Here is a 14,642-nt window from a genome sequence, read left to right as displayed (position 1 = left end):
CTGAGAAAAAGGGGTGTCAAGCAAATATATTTCTCATTTCCAGATGTGCCCAATATTCAAAAAACATCTGGTAGACAAATAAAAACGAAATTGTCCTCAAAAAGTTTGAAAAGGGGACGCTATATCTTTCCAAACATAGATGTCTCCAGTATTGAATGAAATCGCAGAAATGTACAGAACATTAACGGTTTACAGAAGATTTTCTAAAGGAAAATTTTGTTTCACTGACGTGTGATGGTGCCTCAGTAATGTTCAGAGTACGTGGAGGAGTTTCAAAACTTTTCAAAGACAGATTTCCTGCCATTGTTTTGTGGCATTGTGCTAGCTATAGACTGGAATTATCAGTACACGATGTTATGAAAGAGGTTTCTGGCATCAATAGATTTAAGAGTTTTATGGACAAATTATATGTTATGTATCATGCCTCTCCAAAGAATGCAAAGCAATGGAAGAATTATGTCTGCAAGGTGGGTTGCATCCAGCTATAGAACTGTTTTGGCTGTTTGGCAGGATTTTGAAGCACTGGTACATTTATTTATTTATTTATTTATTTACTAGCTGATGTACCCGTGCTTCGCTACGGAATTCTACATTGTATACAGAATTCTAGGTTAGGTAGTGTACACGTTGTGAGCAAGATTGTATTATATTGTATAGTTCTTAACGTTATCCTAGAAACGCGACGGGGAAGTCACCAAACGTCTTTTCTCATTTGAAGATAGGATTAGGGAATTTTCATTCTAATGGTAGACCCGCTTGCCTACCATCAGTCACAATCAGGTTGGGAAGTTATCATTATAATGGCACACACTCACTCTCCACCTTTTTTTTACATCCTCAGAAAGACTATCATAGTGGTTTTCGTAAGTGAAATGAACATAGATCATTACAAAGACGTCGGTAGAAATGGTGCGATTTAAAGCAATATGAAATACTCGATCAAATGAAAAACAACGCATTTTCTCACTTTTATCGAACAGTAGTACGCTGCCGATCTACCAGTCCAAAGTTCCAGAGCTGGAAAGACCAAGCCGCAGATACCCGTGATCCGTGAAAACTCTTCGCCTTTTCTCGGCGGGGGGTTGGGGGTCGAATAGTGGAGAGTCTCAGTGCAAATCTATGTCCTTTCACTAATCTGTTTCCTAGGAGTACCAGATGAGTCGGAAAAATCTCAATTCACTACACTGGCGGCGGAAAGATCTGACTTGGAGGCAAATTTTTCCTCCAAGCCAGAAGAGAAAGCCCCTGTTCGCTGCTAATTTGGAATAAAATGAATGTAGAATTTAATAAAAGTGAAGAGGAAGTCGCTTTTCTTAAGAAGCGGCTCTTTTCAGGGTTGAATATTGAATTATTCAGTGAATTGTAGTGCTATAATTTGGAATAGGCCTAAATTGTAATTCTAGACCAGGTCATACTACTATTACTAAGTGAGCCTCTGCCAAATGTGCACGCTGTTCATTCAAAACACTACGTCCGAGTAGGGATCAAACAGCTGGAATACTATGATGAACCAGTGTATTACGTACCGGCAGTATCAGACAGTGTATGATGCAGAGGAATGGCATGCTGAAGAAAAAAAGTTTCCTAACCTCCCAGCTATTTCCCGCCTATGTTCAATCAGGCTGTTATACTCGGTACGCAACAGTAATCCCATCTATCGGAGTTGAGTGGCAGCATAACAAACAAAGAACATCACAACAAACAATAGTCAAGGTAATGTTATTGTTGATCAATGTTATGCGCTTTCGATATTGTAGGCCTTCACATTTAGTTTTCTTCCGACTCTGATATACTACTCTTATCATAGTCGGTACAGTAAAACTGAATAAAACCTTAATGATCGGAAATTGTATTCTCTATAACTTTTGTTATGTAGTACTTTTCTATAGGACCAATAACAGAGGTAGGATATTAAAAGATTAAATTTTAGTTGCTGCCCCTAAAACTACAATTTAATCCAGGGTCAGTAAAATTGTTTATAGCTTAGGCTATAGTTTCTTCTTTCTCAACTCTATATACCGATTTTCATTAAATTCTGTTCACCCATTTTCCCGTGGCTCGCGTTGCTGCGGACTTGGCAACAAAAATCGAAATTCATGAATATCTCCGTTATCGTAACTGGTACGGTAAAAATGTATAAGACATAAATGGTCGGAAATTTAATTCTATGTAACTTTAGTTATGTAGCATTTATTGATAGGACCACTAATAATATAAATATTTGAGAATTGAATTTTAGGCCTTCCCCTAAACTACCATTTCACTCAGCGTGAATAAAATAATTTATAGCCTAGATTGTAGTGGCTCATCCCCCGACTTTACATACCGATTTTCATGAAGTTCTCTTTTGCCGTTTTCTCGTGATGCGTGTACATACATACAGACAGACAGACAGACAGACAGAAATTACGGAAAAGTAAAAAATGCATTTCCTTGTTACTGTGGACATGACTGATACAGAAATACCAATATTTTCAAATTCTGAGCAATGTACAGACAAAACTCTTATTTTATATATATATAGATATATAGATAGATTTGTTTATTTATTTATTTATTTATATATTATGGCTTCTTTCATGTGGCAAAATTAGGGCAGCCAGCCCTATCTTACACTCAACCATAATACAACAAATAATATTGAGGCTGCCTATTATTAATTATACTAATTATAATTATACTACTTATATTATTTCCTAATTAAGCTTAAGTTACACACCCACACAATTTGCAGCTTATTAGCTCTTTAATTCAGTCCTCTTTTCTCTCTCACACGGACACTTGCACACACACTTACAATTTACAAACTTATCAACTACCCTTACGTTTACATTATATCAAATTAACAGAACCATTTTTAATTTTTCAATTACCTATCACAAGCACATATACTCACTTCAATTGGTAACTCTCAACAGGAAGTCTCGGCAAGTTATTTTAAATTTGAAGAAAGAGTCAGTGCCCCTGACACTTACTGGCAGGGAATTACAAAGCCTGGAACCGGTTACAATTTTGAAAGAGGTAAATCAGAAAATGGTTGTGGCAGAAAGGAAAATTGCACTTACGAAAGTCTTCACAGGAAAATAACATCTGTGGAATTTATTTTGGATCTGGGATTAATTAGCGATGCTTTGCAAGAACTGTCTGAACTAAGCTTAGATCTGCAGGAGAGAAATGCTGATCTTTACAAAGCCCACAGTAAGATTGAGTGTCTTGTTGATATTCGTGAGAAGAGGAGGTTTGTCCCAGGGCCTTACTATCAGAAAGCTCTTTGAGGCAGCTGCAAATCTACAGTTTAAAGGTGTTCCATTGCATAAGAAAAACAGAATTTATGATCCACCAATCTCCCCGAATGCTTTCTATGAACAACTTAAAACTTCTCTACAGAAAAGATTACTTTCCAGAGAAGACACTGAACTGTCAAGATGTGCAAGAGTTCTGGATTCTAAGAATTGGCCAGCAAACTCAAGAGAAAATATTCTGTATGGAAAAGCAGAAATAGGTGCACTGGCAAGAAGATTCCAACTGAATGAAAGAGAAGCTATTCAAGCCTTCAGAGACCATCTGAAATTCAGAGAAGAAATGCCCAGGGAACTTTCTTGGGTTTGGAGGACCCTCAACACAATAGCTATATCTTCAAGTGAGTGTGAAAGGGGATGTTTTCAGATGAACTTGATTGTGACTCCAGGAAGATCATCTTTGTCAGTGAAAACCTTTACCTCATTACTATTTATAAGAATTATTGGACCTCCTTTTGACGGTATTTGATCCAACGAAGTATGTCAAAACTTGGTTGTTACAAGGTCGTCCTTCAGCCATGGATACAAAAAGCAAGACCAGGAAACAAATTGAGGAGGATGATGACATGTCAAAAATTTGGAAATTATTTTGAATTCAGTGTAAGTAGGTTTCGATGAAAATTACATGCTTTCCTAAATGTTCGGTAAATCCCATGTCTTCTTCCTTAATTTCCCTCCTGTGAGTTCCAGCACTTCTTTTTCCAGAAAAAAGCCCTGGTTAAACTTAATGGTTTATACAAATATGAATTGGAAGGAAGGGCTACTTTTAGTGGGGGATATAGTACCATAGGTATATGATTCCTTTCTTATAGGGTATGGTAATGTATACTGAAATTGTCTTATGATGAATATCACTCCTATTAAGAAGCAGGTGAAACCTCAGACCCATCACTTCCTCTAAGCAATGTATTTTTCCTTCATTTTTTCAGAGTTCATTACTTCACGTGCTTTTGCATGAACTACCAATTACTTCTGGAACAATGAGTATTGGAGGGAAGGTGGCTTACTCTTCTCAAGAACCATGGATTTTTGGAGGTACCGTACGACAAAATATTTTATTTGGATGTCCATATGATGCCACCAAATATCAAGAAGTGGTCAAAGTATGTGCTCTAAAAAGAGATTTTGTCCTGCTGCCACTTGGAGATGAAACAATTGTTGGAGAAAAAGGCATCACTTTAAGTGGTGGACAGAGAGCACGGATTAATTTAGCCAGGTATAAATTTACGGTACTACATTAATTTTATAAGCAGATGTCTATATCACTAGAAGTAGGAAGGAGTAAGTAATTAGTTTATTCGGCCTTAGGTGGCATTTAGATCACTGTGGTACCTCTTTGGTCATAGATTCATTTTAGTGATCCTATTATGTGTTTTTTTAAAATTTTCATTCTGTACCCTGAAGGAGTATGGCGGACGTCCTAAAGTGTAATGCCCTCTCTAAGGCCAAGGGGATTTGTAGCAGTGATTTGAGGTGCAGAGAATGTGAGGGGTTAGCGGCTGTGGCCTATAAAAGAATCTGTGCTGGCATTTACCTTAGTACAGGAGAATGGAAAACCATTCTCAGGACACCCAACTGCAGGACCTGACCACCATCTCCCAAATGCAGAGCTGCAGTGCCAAATTAAAGCTATGGACACCATTCAGACAAACCCTACTCTGCTCGGTGTTACAAGTTTCAGTTCATACGGTACCAGTCTAAGAAGAGAAGTTAATTATGTTAACTAATAATGAAGCTATAGGTTCACTGAATGGTCATCCCGAATGGCTTTGTCATCTTGTGTCTGATCTAAGCAATATCCATGTTTCATCTACAAATATGACATTACGCCATTCATCCAACCACCCATTAAGAGGTTGGATGCCCATCTTTTCCTCTCAACACGATGACGATTCTCTAGTGGAACGCATTGAATCATTCAAAATGTCCTTAACTGGGCACTATCCAGTGACCTCCCCTGTCACTCCTGGGAGGTGAATTATGATGTTCCTCATTGATCTGTGCTGATTTGGTGTGTGGATTCTCCATTGCATTATCATGGCCAGTGTAGTAAGGCTCTAAATTAACGCTTCTCTTCCCCTTCTTTAGCAGATTGTTCCCTTTCGCTCTTGTGGTCACTCTTTCCAACCTTATCTATCTCAGAATCATCAGAAAAACTGTTACCATCCTGAAACATATTCCCTTCATGGGCTGATTCTTCTTCAAACCAATTAGCTATTTGATTTTCATCACTCACATTGTAAAACTATAGACTACACATAAAAATGTAAAAAAAATTGTAATTAATTATATGAATTGTAAAAATTTGACAAACTAAACACAAAATATGAAAATTGAGAATCAAACAAAATCAGTGAAAATGTACATGGATGGTCTAGGGTGAGCTCTGTACTCACTGGCACATTGTAGTGTACAGTTCAGTGGCACTGAACTCACTGAAGGTGACGTAGCTATGCGCTGACTAATCCACATTCCATCAAACAACTGATCATTGTTTCAGGCCAATATCTGCAGCTTCTGGCCTTGTACATCAAAATTATTTTGAAAGCGAGCACTGCACTCACCCGTTGACCAACGGCAGGTTAAGGCCCCAACTGCTACCTTCCCAGTCCTGGTGCTTTCCCATTGCTAAAATCATGCCCTGTATTAGTGAGACATTAAACCACTAGCAAAAGACAAAGGAAACATTGGAATCTAAATTACTACTTTTATTTAATTGCTGCTGGTACTTAAAAATATGAAGAAAACTGATATATTGCAGTATTACATGATCAAAGGTATAGATGGGATCTCCAGTCTTACAAGGAATCCTCTTCTAAATCAAAAGTCACATATACTAGTCATCGGCTGTTATTTTGTAGCTTGTAAACAACTTTTTAAAGAAATGTCCTCAACACTATCTGTATTCTTTGTATTCATATAAAGATTTCATATCTAAATCACAGGTAACTTTCCTCATGAATACACCTTCCTGACATAAAATGATTGTGTAGCCTAGATACAATGAAACTATAACAACGGCCTTCTTGCCATGGCCTAACATCCATTCTGTACTTATACCAAGACACAAAGCTTCCTGCCTGAGAGTATGACCTCAACTGATATGCTTCTAACCCTTGACTTTTTTTGCTTATGGAGATAGGGCTATGTGGAGCCCTGTTTTGTACTGTATTGATCTAACATTCATATTCAGCATTGAAAACTGCTGTGGACTCTTGAAGATGTGATTCAAGAGTGTTCTCTATATTCATTTTCATTTAACAAGAAAGTTTTTGTGAGTTTTATGTGCTTCCTCTGTTCAAATCTAGAATTTGTGATTCTGTCCCCTATTTCTTCTTTCTGATTTCAATTTAAAAAGAGCTTAAACTACATACCAAAAGTCATCTGTATTTATGAATCCTCTATACAGACTTGTGGCTCTTTCAGCTTAATGAAGAGAGGGTGTTATCTAAATAATTCAGCAGTTATAAACATTATAAAAATTAGTACCAGTACTACACAAAGAACTTTTAATTTATTTTCCAGCAGTATATTTTGTTCCAGGATATGCCTCCTCAGAACAAATGACAAAATGAAAGCACATGTCATATTAACATCAACAAACTGTCAATTTAATAAAGTATAGAGACAGAAGAAATAATTATGTTAATCCAATTCATTTTAGTAATGTATGACTGAATGTTAGCTCCATTATAAATAATAGTGCTTATCAGTAGCCTACTTTTCATCTCAGCTTGAGTTGTAGCTGTTAGCTCAGTTAGTAAAAACATTCATAACTATATATGCCTTCTGTTCCATAATAACTATCTAGTACACTGAAAGGGTATTGCAGAAATTTATGTTTCTTTGAGTAATTGATTTGCCAATTTGTGCTGATCCTGGAGTAATAAAGTTGTATGGCTCAATTACTTGTTTCATTTTTATCCATATAAACACCAATAAAAAAATTATGCATATCAAACATTATTTTTATTAAGGGAATGCAAGTAAAAGCAGACTGGACAATTATTTTGGGACAGAGGGTACCGGTAATATAATTCAGTCTCTATTGATTAATTCTGATGGATTTATTTAGTATGCCACTTTGAAAAATGTGTTCATTTGCATCTTAATCTTTGTTCATAGGAAAAGCAATATTTTTATTCCTATATCTGTTTAGGGCCGTGTATCAGGAAGCAGATATTTACCTCTTAGATGATCCACTTTCTGCAGTTGATACACTTGTTGGGAAACATTTATTTGATGAGTGCATCAATGGTTATTTGAAGAATAAAACTCGTATATTAGTCACGCATCAACTACATTATCTAAAAAAGGCAGATCTTCTGGTCATATTAAAGGAGGTATACTTTACAAATATATTTAGTTATATTGTCACTAGTTCTATACAAATAGAAATTACACTAAAATTTTTAAATTTTCAGGGAAAAATAGACATTCAAGGTACCATCCAGTATGTTATGGCCAAAAATCCCAGTTTGGCAGCAACCTTCAAGAGTGATAGTAAAGAAGATTCAAGTCAAATAACAGAATATAATGCACAGAAGGTAAAGGTATTATGAAATCTTGGAAATTACAATATGAATGCTCATATGACAAATCATGTTTATAAAATGTTAATAACATTGATGTATAATAACAGACATTTATGCTGTTGCTTATTATATTGCTCTACTTAACTTTTCGGGTACTATTAAGGCCCTGGAAAAGATTTTTAAAATTATTGGATATTTTTATTACCAGTATTAACTATTTGCCTTTTACCAAATGAGTTGGCTATGCAGTACAAATTTGAAATGATAAATTTAAACCCTGCTATCAGCAACCCTGGAAACTGTTTCCCATGGTTTCTACTTTCACACCAGATAGATGCCTAGGCTGTACCTTAATTATATTAAAGCTAGGGTTTCTGCCTACCTCATCAATCTTAGACCTTTCTTTGCTGGAAACTTACTCATTCAGTGTAATGGTAAACAGCTAGTAGAAAGGAAAACTTATTTGACTTTCCAAGGATTTTGAATGAACAACCACTCATTTTGCAGCATATCCCACATATGTCTAGAGTTGCTGGATCCATTCTAACCCATTTTGAACTTTAACCAGAGTCTCAATTAATCAATGGTTTAAGATTGCATGATTTTCCTGATGCCTATGTGATTTTTAGGTGAATATTCAACCTGGAATCAACAGGAATTTGAAACTCAGCTCTCCATTTTCTTCTGTAAATCTTTACATTTCTGATTTTATCTTCAAATTATTTTATGCTGCGTCATTAAGTTATCTATTTTTATTTGAGGTTCCCTTCTTTAACATCAAGCTTATTATTAAAACCCATAAAACTCATACTAGTTTTTCATATCATTCTTCAAAAATCATTAGTACCGGTAATTGAATGGGATGCCAAACAACTAATCCTTGAAATAGACAAAATATGCATATTTTAACTGTCTCAGATGCTTGAATTAGTTAAAGATATTGTTGGAAGTGATACATTTTTGCTTAATATGCTCCACGACACCTCACAGTACAAATGCTTAAAGAAGAAACTGAAAATGATTATTTTCTCTTTATTTATAACAGATGGTAGCAGTCCGAAAGCAGAGCAAGTATTTCTTCTCTGAGCTAAATTCTACTAATGACTCAGTAACAAGTGGCAAGACCAGACTAATGAACTATTGGAAATACTTCCGAGCTGGAGCTGGTCCCTGCTTCATGATAATAACTCTCTTTGCATGGCTGCTCTCTCAAGCTCTGCGGAGTATTGCTGATTACTGGATGTCAATATGGTAAGAACAGTCCTACAGATTTAACTCCAGTATTTCATATTAGGGCCAAATTCTTACTAAGATCATTACTTGATAAAGAATTAACACCTCATATACTTGGAGGTCAACTATGCCTTCTCTCCATCAATTCAAAAAAATTCAGGTAAGATTTAACTGCAAATTTCAAGAAATATCAATCATATTTTCTAATTCATTCATCAAATATCATACCACAGCAACTTCAATAACATTTAAAAAGTGGATATTTGTCCTGTAGAGCAAAGTATTGTCATTGGGCTATCTGCATAGTACACAGCTGGAGCTTGTAAAGGGGTATGGATACAGATAAGCATAGAGGAGCAAAGGAACCCAATGGATGCCTGCAATGGGTATGTGGAAAGGGAAGAAGTGTGTTTACAAACGTAGATCAAAGATAGAAGGCTATGAAGAAGGATAATCACAATGACAGCCAAGTATCGACAAAGCAATGGGGGAAAAGAGAAGTAGACATAAGGACAAATTAGGTGGTCCATTCCAAACCTCGTCTTAAGCACCTCCAGCATTCTGGTTAAAAGGTTGAGATGTAGAACAAAAAGGTTGAAATGTTGTTAAATCATTAATTAATGAAGACAATATTAAAATACTTCAAGTAGGCACAATAAAATTGACCATAGCAGAAATATCTTAAGTTTTGCTTTATTTTAAAGGCAGTAACTCTCAACTGAAATAATATGTAACATTCATAGTCCACCTCTCACTTTTCTTAATTTTTCTCTGGGAATCCGGATTACTCTTCCTTCTTCTCCCTGCACCTTCTACAACAGCAGTAATATTCCTAATTCACTGTATTCAGAGCACAAAATTGCATGAAACAGTTCAAGAACAACTGATATAAACTGTAGGTAAATCGTAGCCTGAAGTCACAAAGCGAGTTTTGGTGCGACAAGAGCCATGGATAAGGTGAGTTATGGAACAATAGCTTAAGTCTGGTGACAAATTTCTATGAGAAAAGAAATTTTGTGGCCTACTTTCATGTTAGCATGGCATCCAGAATTCAGGAAAGAAAACCCAAAAACAAGGAGGAGATGAAGCAGTAACTCGTTGAGCTCTGGCGTAACATTTCCAGGGAACAATGCCGAGCCATGATTGACAATATGCCACAACGTGTTGATCCTTGCAGGAAGGCTCATGGTGGTCATATTAACTACTAAATGTATAGGGAATTATATGTACATTTTCAAGATTTTTGTAACTTTTTGTAATAAAATTTTATGTGTAATGTAAAAGAAGCAATTTTTGCTTGGTGTCCTTATACTTTTCTAGTCCACTGTATGTATGCATGTATGTATGTATGTATGTATGTGAAAGAAAAGTTTTAGGATTGTGCTTTAAAAGTAAACCACATGCATGATATATTACACCCCTTCTAACACCACTCACTGCTCAGCATACTCCTCTGGCTTATATGTTCTTAGTTCCTTGTCTTCCAATATCTGTAAAAACTTCAACATTCTTCCCCCTCTCACATTCACATGTAAGAACACGAATACTGTTCTTGCTGCTTTAGGTTTTCACATTTGAGGCATCCATTCAAAAACTTGTCGTATCAAATTAAAAAATATATATATATTAGTTAGAGGAAGCATTGCCTTCTTTGTTAGGTTTGTGATAATGTTAACATGAAAGTAGGCATCAAAATTTATTTTCTCATAGAAATTTGTCACCAGACTTAGGTTACCGTATTATTTTATGTTAGGACATTCCAGGAATCATTAATGAACAAGGAGAGTGTGTTTGCAAGCATCTTCAAAAAGCAGAAGTATTCAGTCAGCAGTATGTAAAGATTGTTGATTACAAGGATCATGTCCAGATAGAGGAGGTAACTAATGCTAAAGAAGTATTAAAATTTACCTATGATAACAATGACATTTACAATAAGATACAAAATTTGAAAACTAGAAAAGCAGCTGGAATTGATAAGGTTTTGAGGAATAGGTACCGGTATAACAAAGAATGGGCTGGGATATAGTACCATAGCTGAAGTACTTATCTGATTATTATTTGCATGAAGGAGCTATACCAAAGGAATGCAGAGTTGCTATAATAGCCCCTATGTATAAAGGAAAGGGTGATAGACATAAAGCTAAAAATTACACACATCAAATTACACATGCACTGCATGTAAGCTTTGGCAATGCATTCTTTCTGATTATATTAGACATGTTTGCAAAATTCATAACTGGCTTGATAGAAGACCGTTTGGATTTAGGAAAGGTTATTCAACTGAAGTTCAAATTGTAAGTTTCCAGCAAGATATAGCAGATATCCTGGATTCAGGAGGTCAAATGGACTGTATCACGATTGACCTATCTAAGGAATTTGATAGGGTAGATCATGGGAGACTACTAGCAAAAATGAGTGCAATTGGACTAGAAAAAAGGAGTGACTGAATGGGTGGTTATATTTCTAAAAAACAGAACTCAGAAAATTTTTTTTTGCTAGTTGCTTTACGTCACACCAACACAGATAGATCTTATGGCGATGATGGGACAGGAAAGGCCTAGGAATGGGAAGGAAGTGGCCGTGGCCTTAATTAAGGTACAGCCCCAGCATTTGCCTGGTGTGAAAATGGGAAACCACGGAAAACCATTTTCAGGGCTGCCGACAGTGGGGTTCAAACCCTCTATCTCCCGGATGCGAGCTCACAAATGTGCACTCCTAACCGTGCGGCCAACTCGCCCGGTGAACTCAGAAAATTAGAGTACGCGAAGCTTTATCTGACCCTGTAATAATTAAGAGGTAAATTCCTCAAGGCAGTGTTATTGGACCTTTATGTTTTCTTATATATATCAATTATATGTGTAAAGAAGTAGAATCAGAGATAAGGCTTTTTGCAGATGATGTTATTCTGTACAGAGAAATAAATAAGTTACAAGATTGTGAGCAACTGCAAAATGACCTCGATAATGTTGTGAGATGGACAGTAAGCAATGGTATGATGATAAACTGGGTTAAAAGTCAGGTCGTGAGTTTCACTAATAGGAAAAGTCCTCTTAGTATTAGTTACTGCATTGATGGGGTGAAAGTTCATTTCGGGGATCATTGTAAGTATCTAGGTGTTAATATAAGGAAAGATCTTCATTGGGGTAATCATATAAATATGATTGTAAATAAAGGGTACAGATCTCTGCACAAGGTTATGAGGGTATTTAGGGGTTGTAGTAAGGATGTAAAGGAGAGGACATATAAGTCTCTAGTAAGACCCCAACTAGAGTATGGTTCCAGTGTTAGGGACCCTTACCAGGATTACTTGATTCAAGAACTGGAAAAAATCCAAAAAAAAAGAGCTCGATTTGTTCTGGGTGATTTCTGACAAACGAGTAGCGTGATATAGATGTTTATTAACATAGGGAACCTGAAATATTTGTCCTGAATTAGTTAATTTATATCCTAGAGGTGAAGCTTCCACGGTGTGAAGAATTATTTAGTTTATTTTCCGGGTTGAACCATGTTGTTGTTGTCTGTAACTCCCGTACAGTTTGCCGAAGTTTCAAATACATTGCAATACCAATATAATTGGTCCGTTAATGGACGTTACAAATTTTCCAGCTAACTCATTCCTGGTTGCCAGCATTACCCCCGTGTGCTAATTTTGGCTCATCAGTTGGTACATAGCACACCCACCAAGACGCATGGCTAGTGCATACCATGGAGACCACTGTGTAGGCTATTTGGAGCCACCGGTAGTGCCAAAACACTATGAGAGACTTTGTCTCATTACCAAAAACTGATACCTGCTTGGGAATCAACTTCTATATCATCTGGTGGCCAAGCGGGCATCAATTTTTGGTAATGAGACAAAGTCTCTCATAGTGCATTGGCACTGCCGGTGGCTCCAAGTAGCCTACGCAGTGGCCTCCATGGCATTTCACATCGACCTCTCCAAGTGGAACAGCTCTATTCACCATAGCTACTCCCCTTACACCCGCACTTTTACTCGGTCGGGTGGCTCAGCATCTATAATTAAGCTACCTCACCGACTTCGAAAAAGCACATTGGCTGACACCTCATTGGAAGTTAGCCACCCCAACATCATGTATTCCTGTGTCATCTGAGAGGTTAACATCTCCTATTCCACCCAAACAATTCTAGATGAACTTGACCTAGAGGGCATCCCAGTCCACCAAGTATCCCAGATTACACGAGGCTTAGCACCGACACCTTTCGTCTGACTATATCTGCCCACTGAAGAAGACATCCAGTACCTCATCGCTGATGGTGCGCGTATCTTCTGCCAGCTCCATCAAGTGGAGCCAAGTCATCGCCATATACCACCGCCGTCACCTGCCGACGCATCTGCTACACCAGCACCAGCAGTACCACCACTGTGGCCAGTGCAGTCCTCGGCTTCATCTACCCTCTCCCCCTATGCCTACTACTCCCACCACTATTACAACCAACATAACCACCACATCGGCATATACCCTTTCCCAAGTTCCTGTTACTACCATAGTCATGTCTCATCCTTCCCCTATCGTGACGTTATCCCTTCCTATCCCTCCTGCCTTTGACCATCCTCAACAACAGAATATGTCCCTCCAACGGCCTGAAGAATCTACTACCATGCCATCAGTCAGTGAAGCTTCCGCCGACACCGTATGACCGCCATCGCCTCCTCAATCACCGACAGCCCCTACCACCAGTTTCAGCTGTGTCATTCGTGGCATCACTCCTGACATCTCTGCAGATGACATCCTTCGAGGACTTCGCATGGAAGGCTTCCCCGTCCACTGAGCTTTCCAAATCTACAACGCACATAGACCGACATACCTCATACGCCTCCATCTTCCGCATCAAGAAAACGTCGATCACCTTATTGCCCACAGAGCACGCTTCTATGTCCGCCGATATCACGTTGAATCTTCTCGCTCCCCACCCCAACCCTTGACCCCTCAACCCACACGTCACCGCCCCCAGCTCGATCCTCCTCCATACAAACCTAGCCATCACATCTGTTTTCATCCTACTCCACCCAGTTTCTTTCCTCCACCACAACCAACATCTGACCTTTTACGACTCTTTCTAAATTCCCTCGCACATTACACTTCAACATTTCACATCCTTGTCCTTCACCTGTCTCACAACACTCCCTTCTAAATCTCCAAATTCTTCTCCCTCATTAAAAAATTCACTTTCCTTAATTTTCCCAGCCAAAAGGTCTCCACGGTACACCTCACACAATTTATTCACTTCGTCCTTCCATCATATTCTTCCCATCACACCTCCCTTCTCCACACAACTCTGGCCAGAGAGACAGCATCACTGTTTAAGGGGCCCAGTGTGCTAAGTTGGGCACATCAGTTAGTAAATAGCACACCTACCAAGATGCATGGCTAGTGCATACCATGGATGCGATACAATACAAAGTTATTTCATTCCTGCCTCTTGGAAGGGGCAGGTGGGCCACCAGCTGAACTACGTAGCTCTTTGGCCAGTGCATAATGTATGTTTGTGAGAGTGAGAGGGAGGATGAGGGTATGTGCTGTACATACATCGTGTGAGGACGTGATTTGATGGA

General features: G+C 37.9%; 1 protein-coding gene across 3 annotated transcripts in view; it reads left to right on the top strand.

Annotated features, from left to right (window-relative positions):
- The window catches only part of LOC136866156 (ATP-binding cassette sub-family C member 4), a 294,433-nt gene that overhangs the window by 153,819 nt on the left and 125,972 nt on the right, over window positions 1-14,642 (top strand). For all 3 annotated transcript variants that reach the window (XM_067142874.2, XM_067142875.2, XM_068226640.1), the window contains 4 exons: window positions 4,229-4,515; window positions 7,459-7,642; window positions 7,724-7,846; window positions 8,880-9,085. In XM_067142874.2, coding sequence (XP_066998975.2) covers window positions 4,229-4,515; window positions 7,459-7,642; window positions 7,724-7,846; window positions 8,880-9,085 — 800 coding nt within the window. The remainder of the gene's footprint in view (window positions 1-4,228; window positions 4,516-7,458; window positions 7,643-7,723; window positions 7,847-8,879; window positions 9,086-14,642) is intronic.

Source organism: Anabrus simplex, chromosome 3 (genome assembly GCF_040414725.1).
Source record: "Anabrus simplex isolate iqAnaSimp1 chromosome 3, ASM4041472v1, whole genome shotgun sequence".
NCBI lineage: Eukaryota > Metazoa > Arthropoda > Insecta > Orthoptera > Tettigoniidae > Anabrus > Anabrus simplex.
Note: the sequence above shows the minus strand (reverse complement) of the source record. Positions and strands in the feature narration are given on the sequence as shown.